At 45.8% G+C, this 13,970-nt stretch overlaps 1 protein-coding gene across 1 annotated transcript; it reads right to left on the minus strand.

Annotated features, from left to right (window-relative positions):
- Nucleotides 1-1,897: 1,897 nt before the first annotated feature.
- On the minus strand, nt 1,898-11,599 carry TRIM31 (tripartite motif containing 31). Its single transcript, XM_049868509.1, has 9 exons — nt 11,183-11,599; nt 10,459-10,554; nt 9,444-9,674; nt 8,232-8,254; nt 7,607-7,722; nt 6,302-6,376; nt 5,033-5,098; nt 4,221-4,349; nt 1,898-2,482 (listed from the first exon to the last, which is right to left on the minus strand). The coding sequence occupies exons 1-9, from the start codon at nt 11,597-11,599 to the stop codon at nt 1,956-1,958; spliced, it is 1,680 nt and encodes a 559-aa protein (XP_049724466.1). The 3' UTR covers nt 1,898-1,955.
- Between the last annotated feature and the right edge of the window lie 2,371 nt (nt 11,600-13,970).

Below are 13,970 nucleotides of genomic sequence, written 5' to 3' on the forward strand. Positions count from 1 at the left end.
ATGAGCAGGATTTTTGTTGCGGGTGGTGGTGGTGGTGAGGGTTCGAGGGGAGGGCGCATCTATGTGATTTTGGTATTAACTTTGGGTTCTGAGTGCGGGGAGCCAGACAAGGCGGGCGGGTTTGTCTTGGAAAGGGAATCACTACATCCACTCCCACTCCAGGCTACAGTCAATCATTGGTGATAAAACCTTTTAACATCTCCGGTAGGATGTCTGACTTCTGAGTCAGAGTCGCTCTTAAATGTTTGTACTGAGAGGATGTCTGCGTGTGTGTGTGTGTGTTAAATTTTATTATGAAAATTTCAAACACACAGGGTGAAAACAGTAGGAACTCTTTTGTGCCCGTGACCCACTTCAACAATTATAAAAAAAAAAAATTATAAACTCATGACTAATTTTGTTTCATCTATTACCTCGTACTCCCTCCCCGCCCTTCCCCACTGGGTTATTAAGCAAATCCCAGACATATGTCGTCAGTAAAAATTTCACTATTCGAAGAATTCCTTAAAAACAAAACAAACAAAAAACAAAGTACCAGTATTATACCTTAAAAATACGTGAGTCCTTAGTATAGTCAAATATACAATGTTCACGTTTTTCTCATACTTAAAAAATTCAATTTTAATTAATCTGTTCAAACTAGGACCCAAATAAATTCACCACTGCATTTAGTTCATGTCTTTTAAGTCTCTTTTAATCTGTAGATCTCCTCCCCTCCTTGGGAAGCACATCAAATACATAAAAAAATTTCATCAGTTAATTGTGATAACTAAGAATAAACTCAATTGTTATTTTGGAGGATACTAGTGAAAACCACTCACCTTTCTGAAATAGCCTTTCTCTAAATAAAGAGACTCATTTATTCTACATTTTTGTACAAATCTCTCAGGATAGCTAAATGGTTGAGGGAGAGCTCTTTATTATTATCACAGATACGATTACTTAAAATTTATTAGGAATTATTTTTGTTATTAGTGTATATCCCACTAAGGATGCATAAATTCCTGTGTTTTAAAGTCACTTAAAATAACTTCTCTTTGGATGGTTAAGCTATCAACTATATACACCCACCCAGAAAATCCAGTGCAGTCGATGACTATATACACAGCTAGGTTAATTTTGTCTCATTTTCATTTTGTTTTATGATGATGTAAAACGTTTACACGGTTCCAAAGTCAAATATACAAAACAAGACACATTCAGAGAAGAATATCTTCCATCTCTTCCACCTGGTTCTCCCCTTCCTTCCACAGGTAATGGTTTTTATTAGTTTTTGGTTTATCCCTCCACTTAAAAAATATACATATACACACAATATGTATATGCACTGTTCCCCACCTTGCTTTTTTCACTTAATGATATATCCTGGGAATTATCCTATAATATATAGAGACATTCCTCATTGCTTTTCATAGCTTGCGCGATAACTACCTAACGGATATAAAGCGCGATGCTATTGAACCTGGCCGAGTCGCCTGGAGAGACGAAGTCCAGCATCACTGCTCCAGACACTGGGTAAGCATGAGGTCCATGGGCTGAGGCTGCGTCCAGGGCCACGAGGACTGTGGGAGAGAAGGTGGAGGGGGAGAGAGAGGCAGCTCCCCGCACCTGCGTCTCAAACAGAATGCAGCTGGCTGCTCTCTCATCTCGTTTTCTGACCATCACCTATTGATGGACATCTGAGTTATTTCCAGTCCTGTTACAGTGCTGCAATGAATAGCCTGCGTATAGTCTTTTAGTGTATTTGAAGTTTTCTTTTCTACCTAGGCATATGGGTGGGGGTGGGGGCGGGCTGAGAGAAAAAAGAAAAATTTAAAGTAAGCGCAGACATCCGGGAGCCCGAAGGGTGTAACCCTCCTAAACAGCTCTTCGTAGCTTAGCGTTAACCCTACCAGCTGCGGCACATCCCCAAAGTGAGCGGACAGCGGGAAGGAGAGGTAGGACTCGGAACAACTTTAGGGGCTCAGGGTGATCTTGGTGCCAGGAAAAAGGAGCCGGAAAAAGGGGAAGATCCGCCCCGGGAAGCAGGCTTGGAAGGTGTAGATATGTTGGCTCGTGATGGCGTCGTAGAAGACAACCTCCCCGCGCTCGTGATCCACACAGACGCCCACTCTGTTCGTACGGGCTGGAAGCTCCTCCCGGGTGTTGGCCTCGATGAGCGCCTGGCACTCGGGGCCCGCGATGCGCAGCGCCCAGAAGCCGGCCCGGGGCTCCACAGCCAAGAAACCCCTGCGCGCTGCGTGCTCCGAGGCCACGCCCACCACGCAGGCCCCGCCCCCGGCCCCTCCGAGCTCCACCTCCCAGGCCTGGCGGCCGGAGGAGAAGCCGGGCGAGCCCAGCACGCAGCGGAACGGGTAGAAGCACTCTGGGTGGGCGGGCTCCTCTGAGTCACCCGGAGGGACGAAGTCCAGCGCCACTGTCTTCAGATCCGGAGAAAGGACGAGGTCCGGATGGGCCGAGGCAGCGTCCAGGGTCACGGGGGCTGCGTGAGATGGGAGGAAAAAGAGGGACAGCCGTGGGTCAAGTTGTCCAGCCACCAACCTCTGAGCACCCTCGGGATGCTGCCGGACGGAGGCTTTTTCTCCAGTCTCAGCCTTCCTTGTCCCCAAAGAATAAATTCTAGGTCCCTCCCCCTCCTTCTCGGAATTAGTCCCTAAATTTCACCATGGACTACCCAGCAGGTGCAGAGGAGAGCTCCCCACTGGTGGTGGTGGAGGGTCATTTCAACATTTAAGGCTGAGGCCATCGGCTCATCCTTCCGCGTTTCATATAGTCTCTGATTACCTATCTAAAACAAGATTTGGGGCTAGTATAAGAGATACTGAAGGAGCCCTGGTGGAGTAATGGTGAAGGGCTCTGTCGCTAACCAAAACATCAGCGCTTTGGATCCACCAGTGGCTATGCCTGGTGATCTGCTGCTATAAAGATTTAGGAAACCCAATGTGGCGACGTGGTTAAGAGCTATGGCTGTTCACCAAAAGGTCGGCAGTTGAATCCACCAGGTGCTTCTTGGAAACTATGGGGCAGTTCTACTCTGTCCTGTAGGGTCGCCATGAGTTGGAATCCACTGGAGGGCACACCACCACTACAACAGCAAGAGATACTGAGGCTTAGACTTCCTGAGCTCCAGTCATTTTCTAAAGTGGGGCTCCTGAAAGACAGGCATGGGTGGGGTTGTGGTACAGAAAGAGGAATAGTTAGCTCCCTTCACACACACACACTTTTACTAGGATTTGGACATTGAAGCATAGTTTTATCAGGGTTGGAAGGGCCCCCATCCACCCTCTACAATGACTTGGGTAGTGGTGATTCCAGTCTCTGCTAAAACACTTAGGAATGGGTGGCCTCATTCTGCCTCCCTACTTATTACCTAGTCTCAAACCCTCATATACCAGTTGCCACGGAGTCATTCATGGCAAGCCCATGAATGTCAAGAGTAGAACTGTGCTCTATAGGGTTTTCAATGGCTGATTTTTCAGAAGTAGATAACTGGCACCTCTGGGTGGATTTGAACCTCCAACCTTTCAGTTGACAGCTTAGCATGTTAACCGTTTGCACCCCCCAAAACAAACAAACACCAAATCCTTTGCTGTCCAGGTGATTCTGACTATACCGACCCTATAGGACAGGGTAGAACTGCCCCATAGGGTTTCCAAGGAGCATCTGGTGGATTTGAACTGCCAGCCTTTTGGTTAGCGGCCTGAGCTCTTAGCAGCTGCACCATCAGGGCTCATTGCATCACCCAGGGACTCCCAAACCCTCTTACTGCAATATTAATTAATTTTCCCTTGCTGGCCTTGGGGGATTGGGAGAGATGGAGTATATGGAAATGTGAGGCAGAAGACAGTGGTTAGGTTCATGGGATGGGTTAGGTGGATTGTGACTCAGGTAGGCCTTACTCATTTCTGGTCCCCCACACCTGGTTGAACTGCTGCCTCAGTAAATAGTTGTTTAAAAAAGAGGAGAAAAAGAAAAATGGAAAGGAGAGGAGACAGCAGTAGGGACTTCCTTTATCCACCAGGGGGCACCCCAATCAAAGCAATAAGAAGAAGGGAAGCATGGTTTGTGGGGAGGGGGTGCTTGTCTTTTCGCCTTCTGATCAAGGACACCCCGGTCCCTTCTCCAGGTCTTCACCCCTCTTATTTCCACTCTCCTCCAGGCCCCACTTTCTTGCCCGACTCCACTCAAGCAGTGACCCCTCACCACTCTCAGCCACTCACTCGGCGCCACCTTGAGCTCTTCCCCCCATGCGGAGCCAGCACTCCCCGAGTTCTCAGAACTGGCTGGGCTTTGAGGGACCTCGGCAAAAGACATCCTGTTTCTGGCCTGGAGCAATGCGGGAGGGGGTGCTTTCCGAACAGAGGAGATCGGGGATAGAAGACTGAATACAGTTGAGGGGAGCGGATTTGGTGATGCCGGTTCAGTTGTTCCGCTGCCTTTGAGGGAGAAGAAAAGAGACGTCAGTGGGAGCAAGGCAGAAATAATCTTCCATTGACAGAAAGCACTGCTGAGCTCTAGATACAGCAGGAGGGATAAAGGTGAGACTCAAAAAAGTGCACCTGAACAAGCCAGGGTTAAGCAGATTAGGAGTACATGATTTCCTGGAGGAGGTGTAATTTGGAAAGGAGTGAAGGAGTTAGATGAAATGCCTACCCCTTTCCTCCCATTTCTGGCATTTGAAGTCTTCAAGAACTGCAGCTCCACAGCCCTCTACCAACCTCCAGTCCTTCTTACAATCTCTCTAAATCCCTGTCCCTGCTCCTCCCTACTCCCTTCCATCTCAGGCTGGAATGGAGAGAAATCATCCCACCTAACTCTCATCAGAGAGGATGATTTTCCATGTTAGGAAGTTCCTTCTACAGTCTAACCTGCACCCTTCCCCAGCAGTGTCAGCTCAGTGCATTCCCATTCTGTGCTTTGGACGGATGGAGCACAGGGAAAAGCCCTTTCTCCTATATGTTGACCACTGCCCACTTGGAGTTCCCTTCTCTCTACCACAGGAAGCCTCAGCATCAGGAAGCAGAACTCCTACCTGGAGAGGTTGACTCGGGCTTCGAGGTTTTGTTCAGTTTAGAATTATTATTCTCTAACAGGATCCCTGGGAATTGGGGAAAGAAAACCAGTTTTGGTCATGATAACCAGAAGCTGCAAATTAAAAACAAAAACAAACACCCTGCCACCACCAACAAGAACAAGAATCAGTGGGTCTCAGTGGGGGCTTCCACCCACCCATGGGGAAGTGTGGAAACCTTTCAGGTTGTCTCGGTGACAGCAGGAAGGGTGTCCTCTACTGGCCTTTAGCGCCTCCCAGGAGGGCCTGGGATGTTAAACATTCAACAGAGCCCAAGTCATGGAGCACAACAAAGACTTGCCTCCTCCAAAATCCACAAACTCCACTGGTGGAATAGAACCCCTAAATGCTCTCTGGCTTTGGACTGCTCTGGAGAAATGAGTTCTAATTTTGTTTTTTTCCATTCAATAGTCACGTGAGCTGGGTAACTTCTCTCACCTTTCTGGAGTTCGAGGGGCCCCACTTGTATATTGCAGGTAATAACACCTACCTTGGAAGAGTTGTAGGGTTTTGAAATATTGGTTGTGGGGTGCTGAGCACATAGTGGGCCTTTAAGAAATGGTTCTTCAAGTGCTGCCATCTCAGGTGGCAGAACTGACTCATGGCTTTGGCACAGGCGGTTATTACAGTGGGTCTCCATCCCCTGGGCTGCTCTGACCTCATACCAAGAGAGGTGTGCCCAAAAACCAGGTATGTGGCTGAGAGCAGCTAATACTGCAGAGACAGAGCTGCATCCACCTCCTCCTTGTCCCACTTTACCTCCCTTTCTCTGAGGAGTGAAGAAATGAAATTTTTTATTACTTTTGAATAATTGAAATATTTGGGATTAGATGCTGTTTTGTGAGTTGTTGTTGTTGTTAGTTGCCGTCAAGTAGATTCAGAATCATGGTAACCCCATGTGTGCAGAGTAGAACTGCTCAGTAGGGTTTTCCAGGCTGTGACCTTTCAGAAGCAGATTGTCAGGCCTGTCTTCAGAGGCACCTCTGAGTGGATTAGAACCACCAACCTTTTGGCTGGTAGTCGAGCACTTAACCATTTCTACCACCCTTTTTGTGAGTTACTGGAGTTTAAAATAATCAAACTTATATCCATGTGCCTGTTTTTCTTAATTGCCTGAGGACTAGGCATTTTCCCATATCTGGGCTGCGTGTAATCACAGAGACAAAATTCTTCCCCTTTGCTTTTCTCACTTTCCCCAAATGACAGGACCAACCGTCGGTCCCCACTTACAGCTCTTCATCAAATCCCCACTCATGCCTCTGGAAATTCTGCTTTTATCTTTCTTTCCATCAGCCTGGAGGTTGTCTGTGGGGAGAAAATGGAATGAGATGGAGAGGTGCCCTGAATTTGGGCTTCCAGCTTCCTAAACTGTGAGAAAATACATTTCTGTTATGTAAAGCCACCCACTTGTGGTATTTCTGTTACAGCAGCACTAAGAAGCTAGTACAGAATCCCTTACATACTGAAACTTTTCTTAGTTGCAAACCCAAATTCTTAAGAAATATCTGACTGCAAATCGAGAGTCCAAGTCATCCACTTCTGTTCTGGTTGATTGCTATTTTCCTGCAATGCTCAAAGATGAATTTCCCCCAGATTTCATTGACTTTGAATCTACTTTCTCTTTGTCTGTAGTCAGGAAGAGACAGAGCTCCAGTGTGGGCCTGGGAAGCCAAAACCACTTGCTGGAGGTCCCACAGGCCTAGGTTGAGTGGGAAAGATAGGGCCCTGCCTCCAGTCTGGTCTACCAAGTAGCTGTACAACCTAGCACAATTTTCTGACAACCACTGTGCTAGGCAGGGGGTCACCGTCAATAAGACATCAGTCTAGGCCCCCCTCTGTGGTTCGCACAGGAGTTAGGGATGTGAACAAGTAAAATATGATTAAGATGAATGCCTGAAAGGAAGCACGGCAATGTACAGAAAGTCTGGCATTTCTGAAAAGGTCACAGCCATGAAGACCCTGTGGAGCACAGTTCTACTCTGATACAATGTGGGTTTGCCATGAGTCCAAACCAGCTCCATGGCAGGTGGTATTATGAAGGTCTGATATTAGACAATAAATCAGAAGATAGAATGATGGCCCCATTCCTAAGTGTTTTAACAGAAACTGGAATCACTACTTCCCGAGCTATTGCAGTGGGTAGGTGGGGAAAGTTCTAATCCTGATAAACTATGATTCAACCTCCAAATCCCAGTAAAAGTGTTGGAATCAACTCAATGGCAATGGGATGATTATTATTTGGAGTCCCTAGGTGCTGCAAACGGTTAGCATGCTCAGCTGCTAACCAGAAGATTGGAGGTTCAAGTCCACCCAGGAGTGACTCGGAAGAAAAACCTTTAAAAAACCCTATAGAGCATAGCTCTACTCTGCTGACACACATGGGGTTGGCACGAGTCAGAGTACTCCATGGTAGCTGGATTTTTTCTTTTTATACTTATTACTGGTATGTACAAGTTACAGTTCAGCTTTCCTGGGGCGATGGGGAGAGAATCCCCTAAAGGCACGTGACAGAGTAGGTAAGAGCTTCTTCCTTACCTCTGAATTTCTTCAGGGTTTCTGTGATGGAGTCATGTCTTGATTTAGCTTCACTGAGTTTTTTCTCCAGGTCCGGAGAAACAGCGGTTGGTTGGAGAAATTGAAACCCTCGACTCCTGAGAAGACAGGGCTGAGCTGTGTGGTGAGATCAGGGAGGGGGTGTTGGGGAGGGAGGACCATGACAAGGAGATGGGGATGTAGAATTGGAGTCCTGGGGGTGGGGGTAGAAGTCACGGGATAGGGAACTGGAAATGGGGAGGCCAGGGCAAGGGACCTGGGGTCAGGGATGAGTTGGAGCACAGGGAGATGGAGGGTTCAGGGCGATGGAATAGGGCACGCAGGAGCCATCCATTTGAGCAAAGAGGCATGTAGGAGGTGCCAGAAAATAGGAGAAGCTATGCTGAAAAAACAGGAAGCTGGAGACAGTAGCTCTTCTCTTTCACAACCATCCCACTGGCTTAGGCCTTTCCTTGTAGCCTAAGTATTTGGTCACAAAGTTAGACAGCTTGCGGGCATTTGTGGGGCAGGAGTGTTGATTAGGTTTGAGTATTATATGAGTACATGTTGAGTATTCTATATATGAATGAATCAGCGTGTAAAATGCATTTGGAATGGCCCATCATACCTGTACAAGACAACTTTGATGCCCTAGAAGAGAAAGAGAAACAGCACGGCCTCAGCTTTTAGCCTGTTCTTGGTGCTCAGAGAGTAAAGAGCCTCTTTGGTGTGGTGCAGAATAGGTAAAGGGGAGGAGCAATCTCTTTCTTCCCACCCACCATGAAGGGCTCCTCCAAGATATGCCAGTGGGTGGGGAAATGGCTAGACCTCAAGAGGAACTGAGTGGAGAGGAAGGGAAGAGGAGTGAGATTCTGAAAATGAATTTTGTCTCTGGGACTAAACCAGGAGAACCCTGCTTGCAGGGGCTGGTGAGAAGGGCGGAGGACTGGAATGGCTTTGCATGGTCTTTCTTGAAAGAAAGAAATGGCTTCTTGCACTGATGGGAGTAGGAGGTGAATTCAGGAGGGATCTCCGCTTATTTTGAGCATCAACTAGACACATGCTGTCCGATATGGCAGCCAGGCCACATGTGGCTACTGAGCACTTGAAATGTAGCTAGTACTATGAGGAACTGAGTTTTTTAACTTATTGAATTTTGACAAATTTAAATTTAAAAACTGAAGGAGTGTAAAATACTTTTTCCATCAAACACAACTTTATTGATTTGGTAGGACTACGTTTTACTTCAGCCATTGAAAATTTAGCAGTTGAATTGAGATGGTGCTGAGGTGTAAAATGTGTGCCAGATTTCAAAACTCAGTATAAAAAATGTAAAATATCTCATCAATACTTTTAAGTATTGTTGTTGATTTAAATCATAATACTTCGGATATAGTGGGTTATATGAAATATATTATTAAAATTAATTTCACCTGTTTCTTTTTATCTCTTTCAATGTGGCTACTAGAAAAAAAAAGTTCAATTACATATGTGGCTTGCAATATATTTCTAAATTACATATGTGACTAGCATTGTATTTGTATTGGACAGTGCTGTGCCAGAGGTAAAATGATTGGGATGATCTCAGTATTACTAATTGAAAGATTGGTGGTTCAAACCCAATCAGAGATGCCTAGGATCTGCTTCCAAAAGGTCACAGCCTTCAAAACCCTGTGGACCACAGTTCTACTCTACACATATGGGGTTGCCATGAGTCAGAATCAACTCGACAGCAACTAACAAAAACAACAAGCAGTATTCTGCCAGGTGGTCACGCTCTGACCTGTGACTAGGGATGGGCTGGTCCCTCTCTGCAGCTTCTCCCCCAAGGGATTCTCACCGAGAGCATCTCACGGGGTGACATTTGCTGCTTGGCCTTCAGGAAATCAACAAGCCTATTGAGAGAGTTCAGCTGTGCCTCAGTGGAAGTGCCAAAGAAGTGACCCCCGTTCTCTCCCTCCTGAGCCAGCCAGTCCAGTCGTAACAGGAGAAACTTCTCCTCTTCCTCTAGAACCTGACGCAGGTGCTTGAATTCTCTGATGATCCTTTGTTTTTCATGCTCCACCTGGGCCTGGGGGCGAGGAGAATGGACACTCAGAAGACAGGATGGCCTCAGAGGCTCTCACCCATCTCATCCAATTTGCAATTTTATTGTTTACACTTACGTTGTCAATGTAGAACAATGTTCCATGGCAGATTTGGAAAAAGAAAGTTGAGGAGAACTAACTTATTTTAGCATTTACTATGAGCTCAGTTTTAGGGTAACTTATTTAATGTTTAATCATTTTTGCCTTCAAGGGCCTGAGTCTTTAAAATTATCTTGCATTTTCAATTTATAATCTCCTTTCACACACACACTCACCCACCCACACACACACACACACACACAAAACAGGTAAAGAGGTTGGGTGGAGTTACACTGTCTTCATTTTTTAACTGGGGAGTCAGTCTCTAGGTAAAGACAGTAGGTAAGAGGCAGAAGTAGGTATTTAAATTGGTATTTCTGATGCTAACACCAGCCCGTTTTCCCTACATCACTATCTCCAGGTGGAGGAGACTGGAGTGTTTGACCTACTCTAATAACGCAAGGCCAGGTGCAAAGGTGCTATCGCAGACAAGCAAATGTTGTGGTAGAGGAGAAGGCATGAACACATCCTAAACCATGATGCCTCAAGTCTTTCTGTACCTCCAGCCTGCCCATCCTACACTCTGCCCCACTCTGAGCCACTCTGTTTGTCACTGGGTCTTTTTCTGGGTGGTGAGTGTAATAAGAGATTCTAGGGGCTTGAAAGAGAAGATGTATCTGCTTCCAAGGACCGTTGGACAGAGAGACCCACACCTGAGCATTTTCTTACCTTGAAGACATCGATCTTCCGTTCGCCTTGTGCTTTCACCTCTACTATCATCTTCTCCTTTTGCTGCAAGTCCTTGAGTTGTAATTGAATTAGTCCCTGTGGGGAAAGGACAATTTTCCTAAGCTGTGCCTGGGAGCTCTCTTGGCCTCACAAAACCTCCTGATCTCTCGGGAAGGTGGGTGAGACTGGGGGGAGCTGGGAGCTGGTTATGATAGGGAGGAAGAAATCTGGGGCCTCAGTGACCTACAGGAGAAGAATGTGTCATCTGTGAATAATTACAATTAATATCTGAATGGTGCCTTGGGGTTAATAAAGGATTTCCCTCATTTGTTCTATCAGACTGCCTTATAAAGGTAAATTCTGTTCTGTTGGCCCCATTTGAAAGCTGAGACAGGCTCAGAGAAGTAAAGTGACTCCTTGAATGTCTTATGGAAAACTCAGGAGCTTGGACTTGAGCCCGAACCTTCTGATTCAAAATTTTTTGCCTTTTCCATTTTTCATTATGGTTTGACTTCAAAACACTTCAGACTTTTGAACTAAATGGTATGCCAGAGATGATGAGATCCCTAGAGTGCCCACCCTGCCTGACTCTGAACTGCCCACTCAAGTGTATGGGGCGGGGGTGGTAGTAGTGCAAACCCAGAGGAAAGAAGTAACCATTCCCATGTCCTCACCGAGCTCCTGGTCTGATGGGCGAGACAGGAAAGGGACCCAAAATGCTTACCTGATACTTTGGGGCAGCTTCTTCTATCAAGTTGGCTTTGTGGGATTTGTGGTCCTGGGAGTCACGACACACTGTACAGAGAAACTTCCCATCATGCTCACAGAAGTAATGGATCTTCTCTTGGTGCTTCTGACATCTTGGTTCTTCCCTTTCTGGTTGTGCCTCAAGGGGACTCATAGCTTGGATTTTCTCTACCAGATTCATCAACAGCCAGTTGGGCCTCAGCGTGTCCTTCCTCACAGATTTCTTGCAAAGGGGACATTTGAGTAAACCGTCTGATGGATCCTGTGTCCAACTGATACAGCTGAGGCAGAAACTGTGCCCGCAGTCGATGGTGACAGCGTCCTGCAGAATATCTATGCAGATGGGGCAGATCACTTCCTCCTGCAGGTTACTGACAAACTGTGGACTGGCCATGATGAAGCAGGAGGGCTTCTTCTGGTCTGTACGAAGTCGTACCAGGTCTGCAGGAAGGTTTCTCTGAGCTGCGGGGAGATGGGTTGTGGACACTGGTTTGAGCAAGGGAGAAGGAAGGAGAGGAGAAGGGAGGGGGGGGAAAGGGGGATAAAAGAGTAAACGAATAAAAAAAGAGTAAGAATTAGAATGTAGAGAATATTTTAAAGAGAGAGAACAGATGGGCCAATCTACCTTACTACTTCTTGAGATCAAATGGATATATACTGCTTATCAGGTTGGGCAATTTGTTCTGAACCTTGAACTAATTAAAGATACAAGGCAGTTAACTGATTCCTAAAAGACCATGGTACCGAAGTCCACAGGACAGAAGACTTCCTGTCAGTTTCAGCAGGGCGTGGAGAGGCTGGGTGAGGCCTTTGGAGGTCACACATGTTGGGACCGTTCAGCTGGTTCACTAGCCATGGCTTTGGACATCTCTTGTCTGCAGAGCCCAGATGTTGGGAGAGCACATGGAAAGGAAAAACCAGTTGCTGGAGAGTGGATTCTGGCTCGTGGTAACCCAACATGTGTCAGAGTAGAACTGTGCCCCCTCAGGGTTTCCAGTGGCTGATTTTCAGAAGTAGATCACAGGCCTTTCTTCTGAGGCATCTCTGGGTGGACTCAAGCCGCCAACCTTTCAGTTAGCAGATAAATGTGTTCACCATTTGCACCACCTAGGGACTCCATATGGAGAGGAGGGAAGGATTCTTTACCTCAGTCAGGTACTTTGGCTGCTCACTTTGAAGAGTTTTCTGAAACTAGGGAAGATAGCCACCTCAGGGAATTTCTAGTCACAAGGAAAAAGCCACCATCCCTCTCATGGGGAGATTCCTGGTCCAGTGGGAAAACAAGAAATTTATTGCAAGTCCATTCTCTTGATTTGTACATTGTTCTTGACCCTAATGGATCCTTACTTCCGTGTAGCACCTGAACCAGTCTGTCCTTTGTTGTCGTTTCCTGTATGTCATAAATATGCTGGTGTCTCCATGCCCATTCTTTGTTTTCACTAGAAAAGGACATTATCTTTGGGAAAGTGGAGGGTCGGTGAAAATGAGGGAAACCCTGAATGAGATGGATTGACACAATAGCCACAACGATGGACTCAAACCTATCAACTGTCATGGGGATGGCATAGGACCCAGCAACATTTCGTTCTGTTATACTTAAGGTCATCATGAGTCAGAGCTAACTCCATAGCAACAACAATAACAATGTTTAATGTATCTGTATTTCTTCCTGATTCTTGTTGCTTCTCTGATCCCTGAATTGCCTTGGCCTATGCCTTCTGTCCTGACTAGGAAATTTATTAACTAGCATCATCTGTACTCCCTTCTGTAACTCAACACAATTGTGTCCTAACCTTTCCTCCTTCCCACTTGTCTTCATCTGGATTCCGACTTCTAACCAACCTCTGTTCTCTCCAGCATCTGCCCTCTGTCCTTACCAGGAAGTAACCATTAATTTCATTGGATATCAATATTAGGTCAAACAGAGATTGCAGATGATTATAAGATTATAGCCAGATACATTCTGATTTGTCTGGGACAGCCCCTGGTTTCATTGTCCTGGAGTAATTATTAATACCTTCTCCGTTCATTCTCAAAATGTTCAGTTCACACAATAAATTATATCGTTGTCCTAATTATAGCAATTGCTGAAAGTCAAAGAATTTCTGAAAGTCTATTCCTCCAGGCTTTTCTGTTTGTTTGCTTTGAGGATGAATTAAAGCATCTTAACATTTGTATAATGATTTACTGTTTATACACATCCTAAACTGCTGGCCCCTGGAAGCAGAATTTAACTTTTGGACAGGTTTTGTTTGTCAGGCATGGTGACTGAAAAAATAACCATAATTCTGATGCCTTTAGAGAGGAGATCTATTTTCCCCACCACCCCCTAGCTCCTTAGATCATGTCAGTTAGGCCCATGGGAGTATTGGACCTTATGATCCTGCTTTACATATTTCTTCTGCATGTATTCTGAGTGTGTTACATCGCAAACGTAATTCTCACCGCTAAGTCCAATGTATCAGTAATCATCAGCAATATAAATATATTAAGATAGCCTTTAAAAGACAGAGATTATGAGATTATAGCTCATATATATACATATATAGCAAAACCCATTGCCGACGAGTCATTCCAACTTGTAGGGACATTATAGGGCAGAGTACAACTGCCCTGTAGGGTTTCCAAGAAGAAGCTGGTGAATTTTAACTGCCAAGCTTTTGGTGCCACCAGGGCCCCGCATATGTATGTAAAAAAAAAAAAAAGGTTTTTTTTTTTTTTTTAAATTATGTCACTGTAATTCAAAGGTGTCCATTCTTCTATCT

The sequence above is a fragment of the Elephas maximus genome, chromosome 1 (genome assembly GCF_024166365.1).
Source record: "Elephas maximus indicus isolate mEleMax1 chromosome 1, mEleMax1 primary haplotype, whole genome shotgun sequence".
Taxonomy (NCBI): Eukaryota; Metazoa; Chordata; class Mammalia; order Proboscidea; family Elephantidae; genus Elephas; species Elephas maximus.

Coding starts and splice junctions, on each gene's coding strand:
- TRIM31 (XM_049868509.1), bottom strand. CDS start 11,599: ATGGCCAGTCCACAGTTTGTCAGTAACCTGCAGGAGGAAGTGATCTGC. Junction 9,675..10,458: donor GGAAGATCGATGTCTTCAAG/GTAAGAAAATGC, acceptor CCTCGCCCCCAG/GCCCAGGTGGAGCATGAAAA. Junction 5,099..6,301: donor TGGGGATTTGATGAAGAGCT/GTAAGTGGGGAC, acceptor CCCAATTCCCAG/GGATCCTGTTAGAGAATAAT.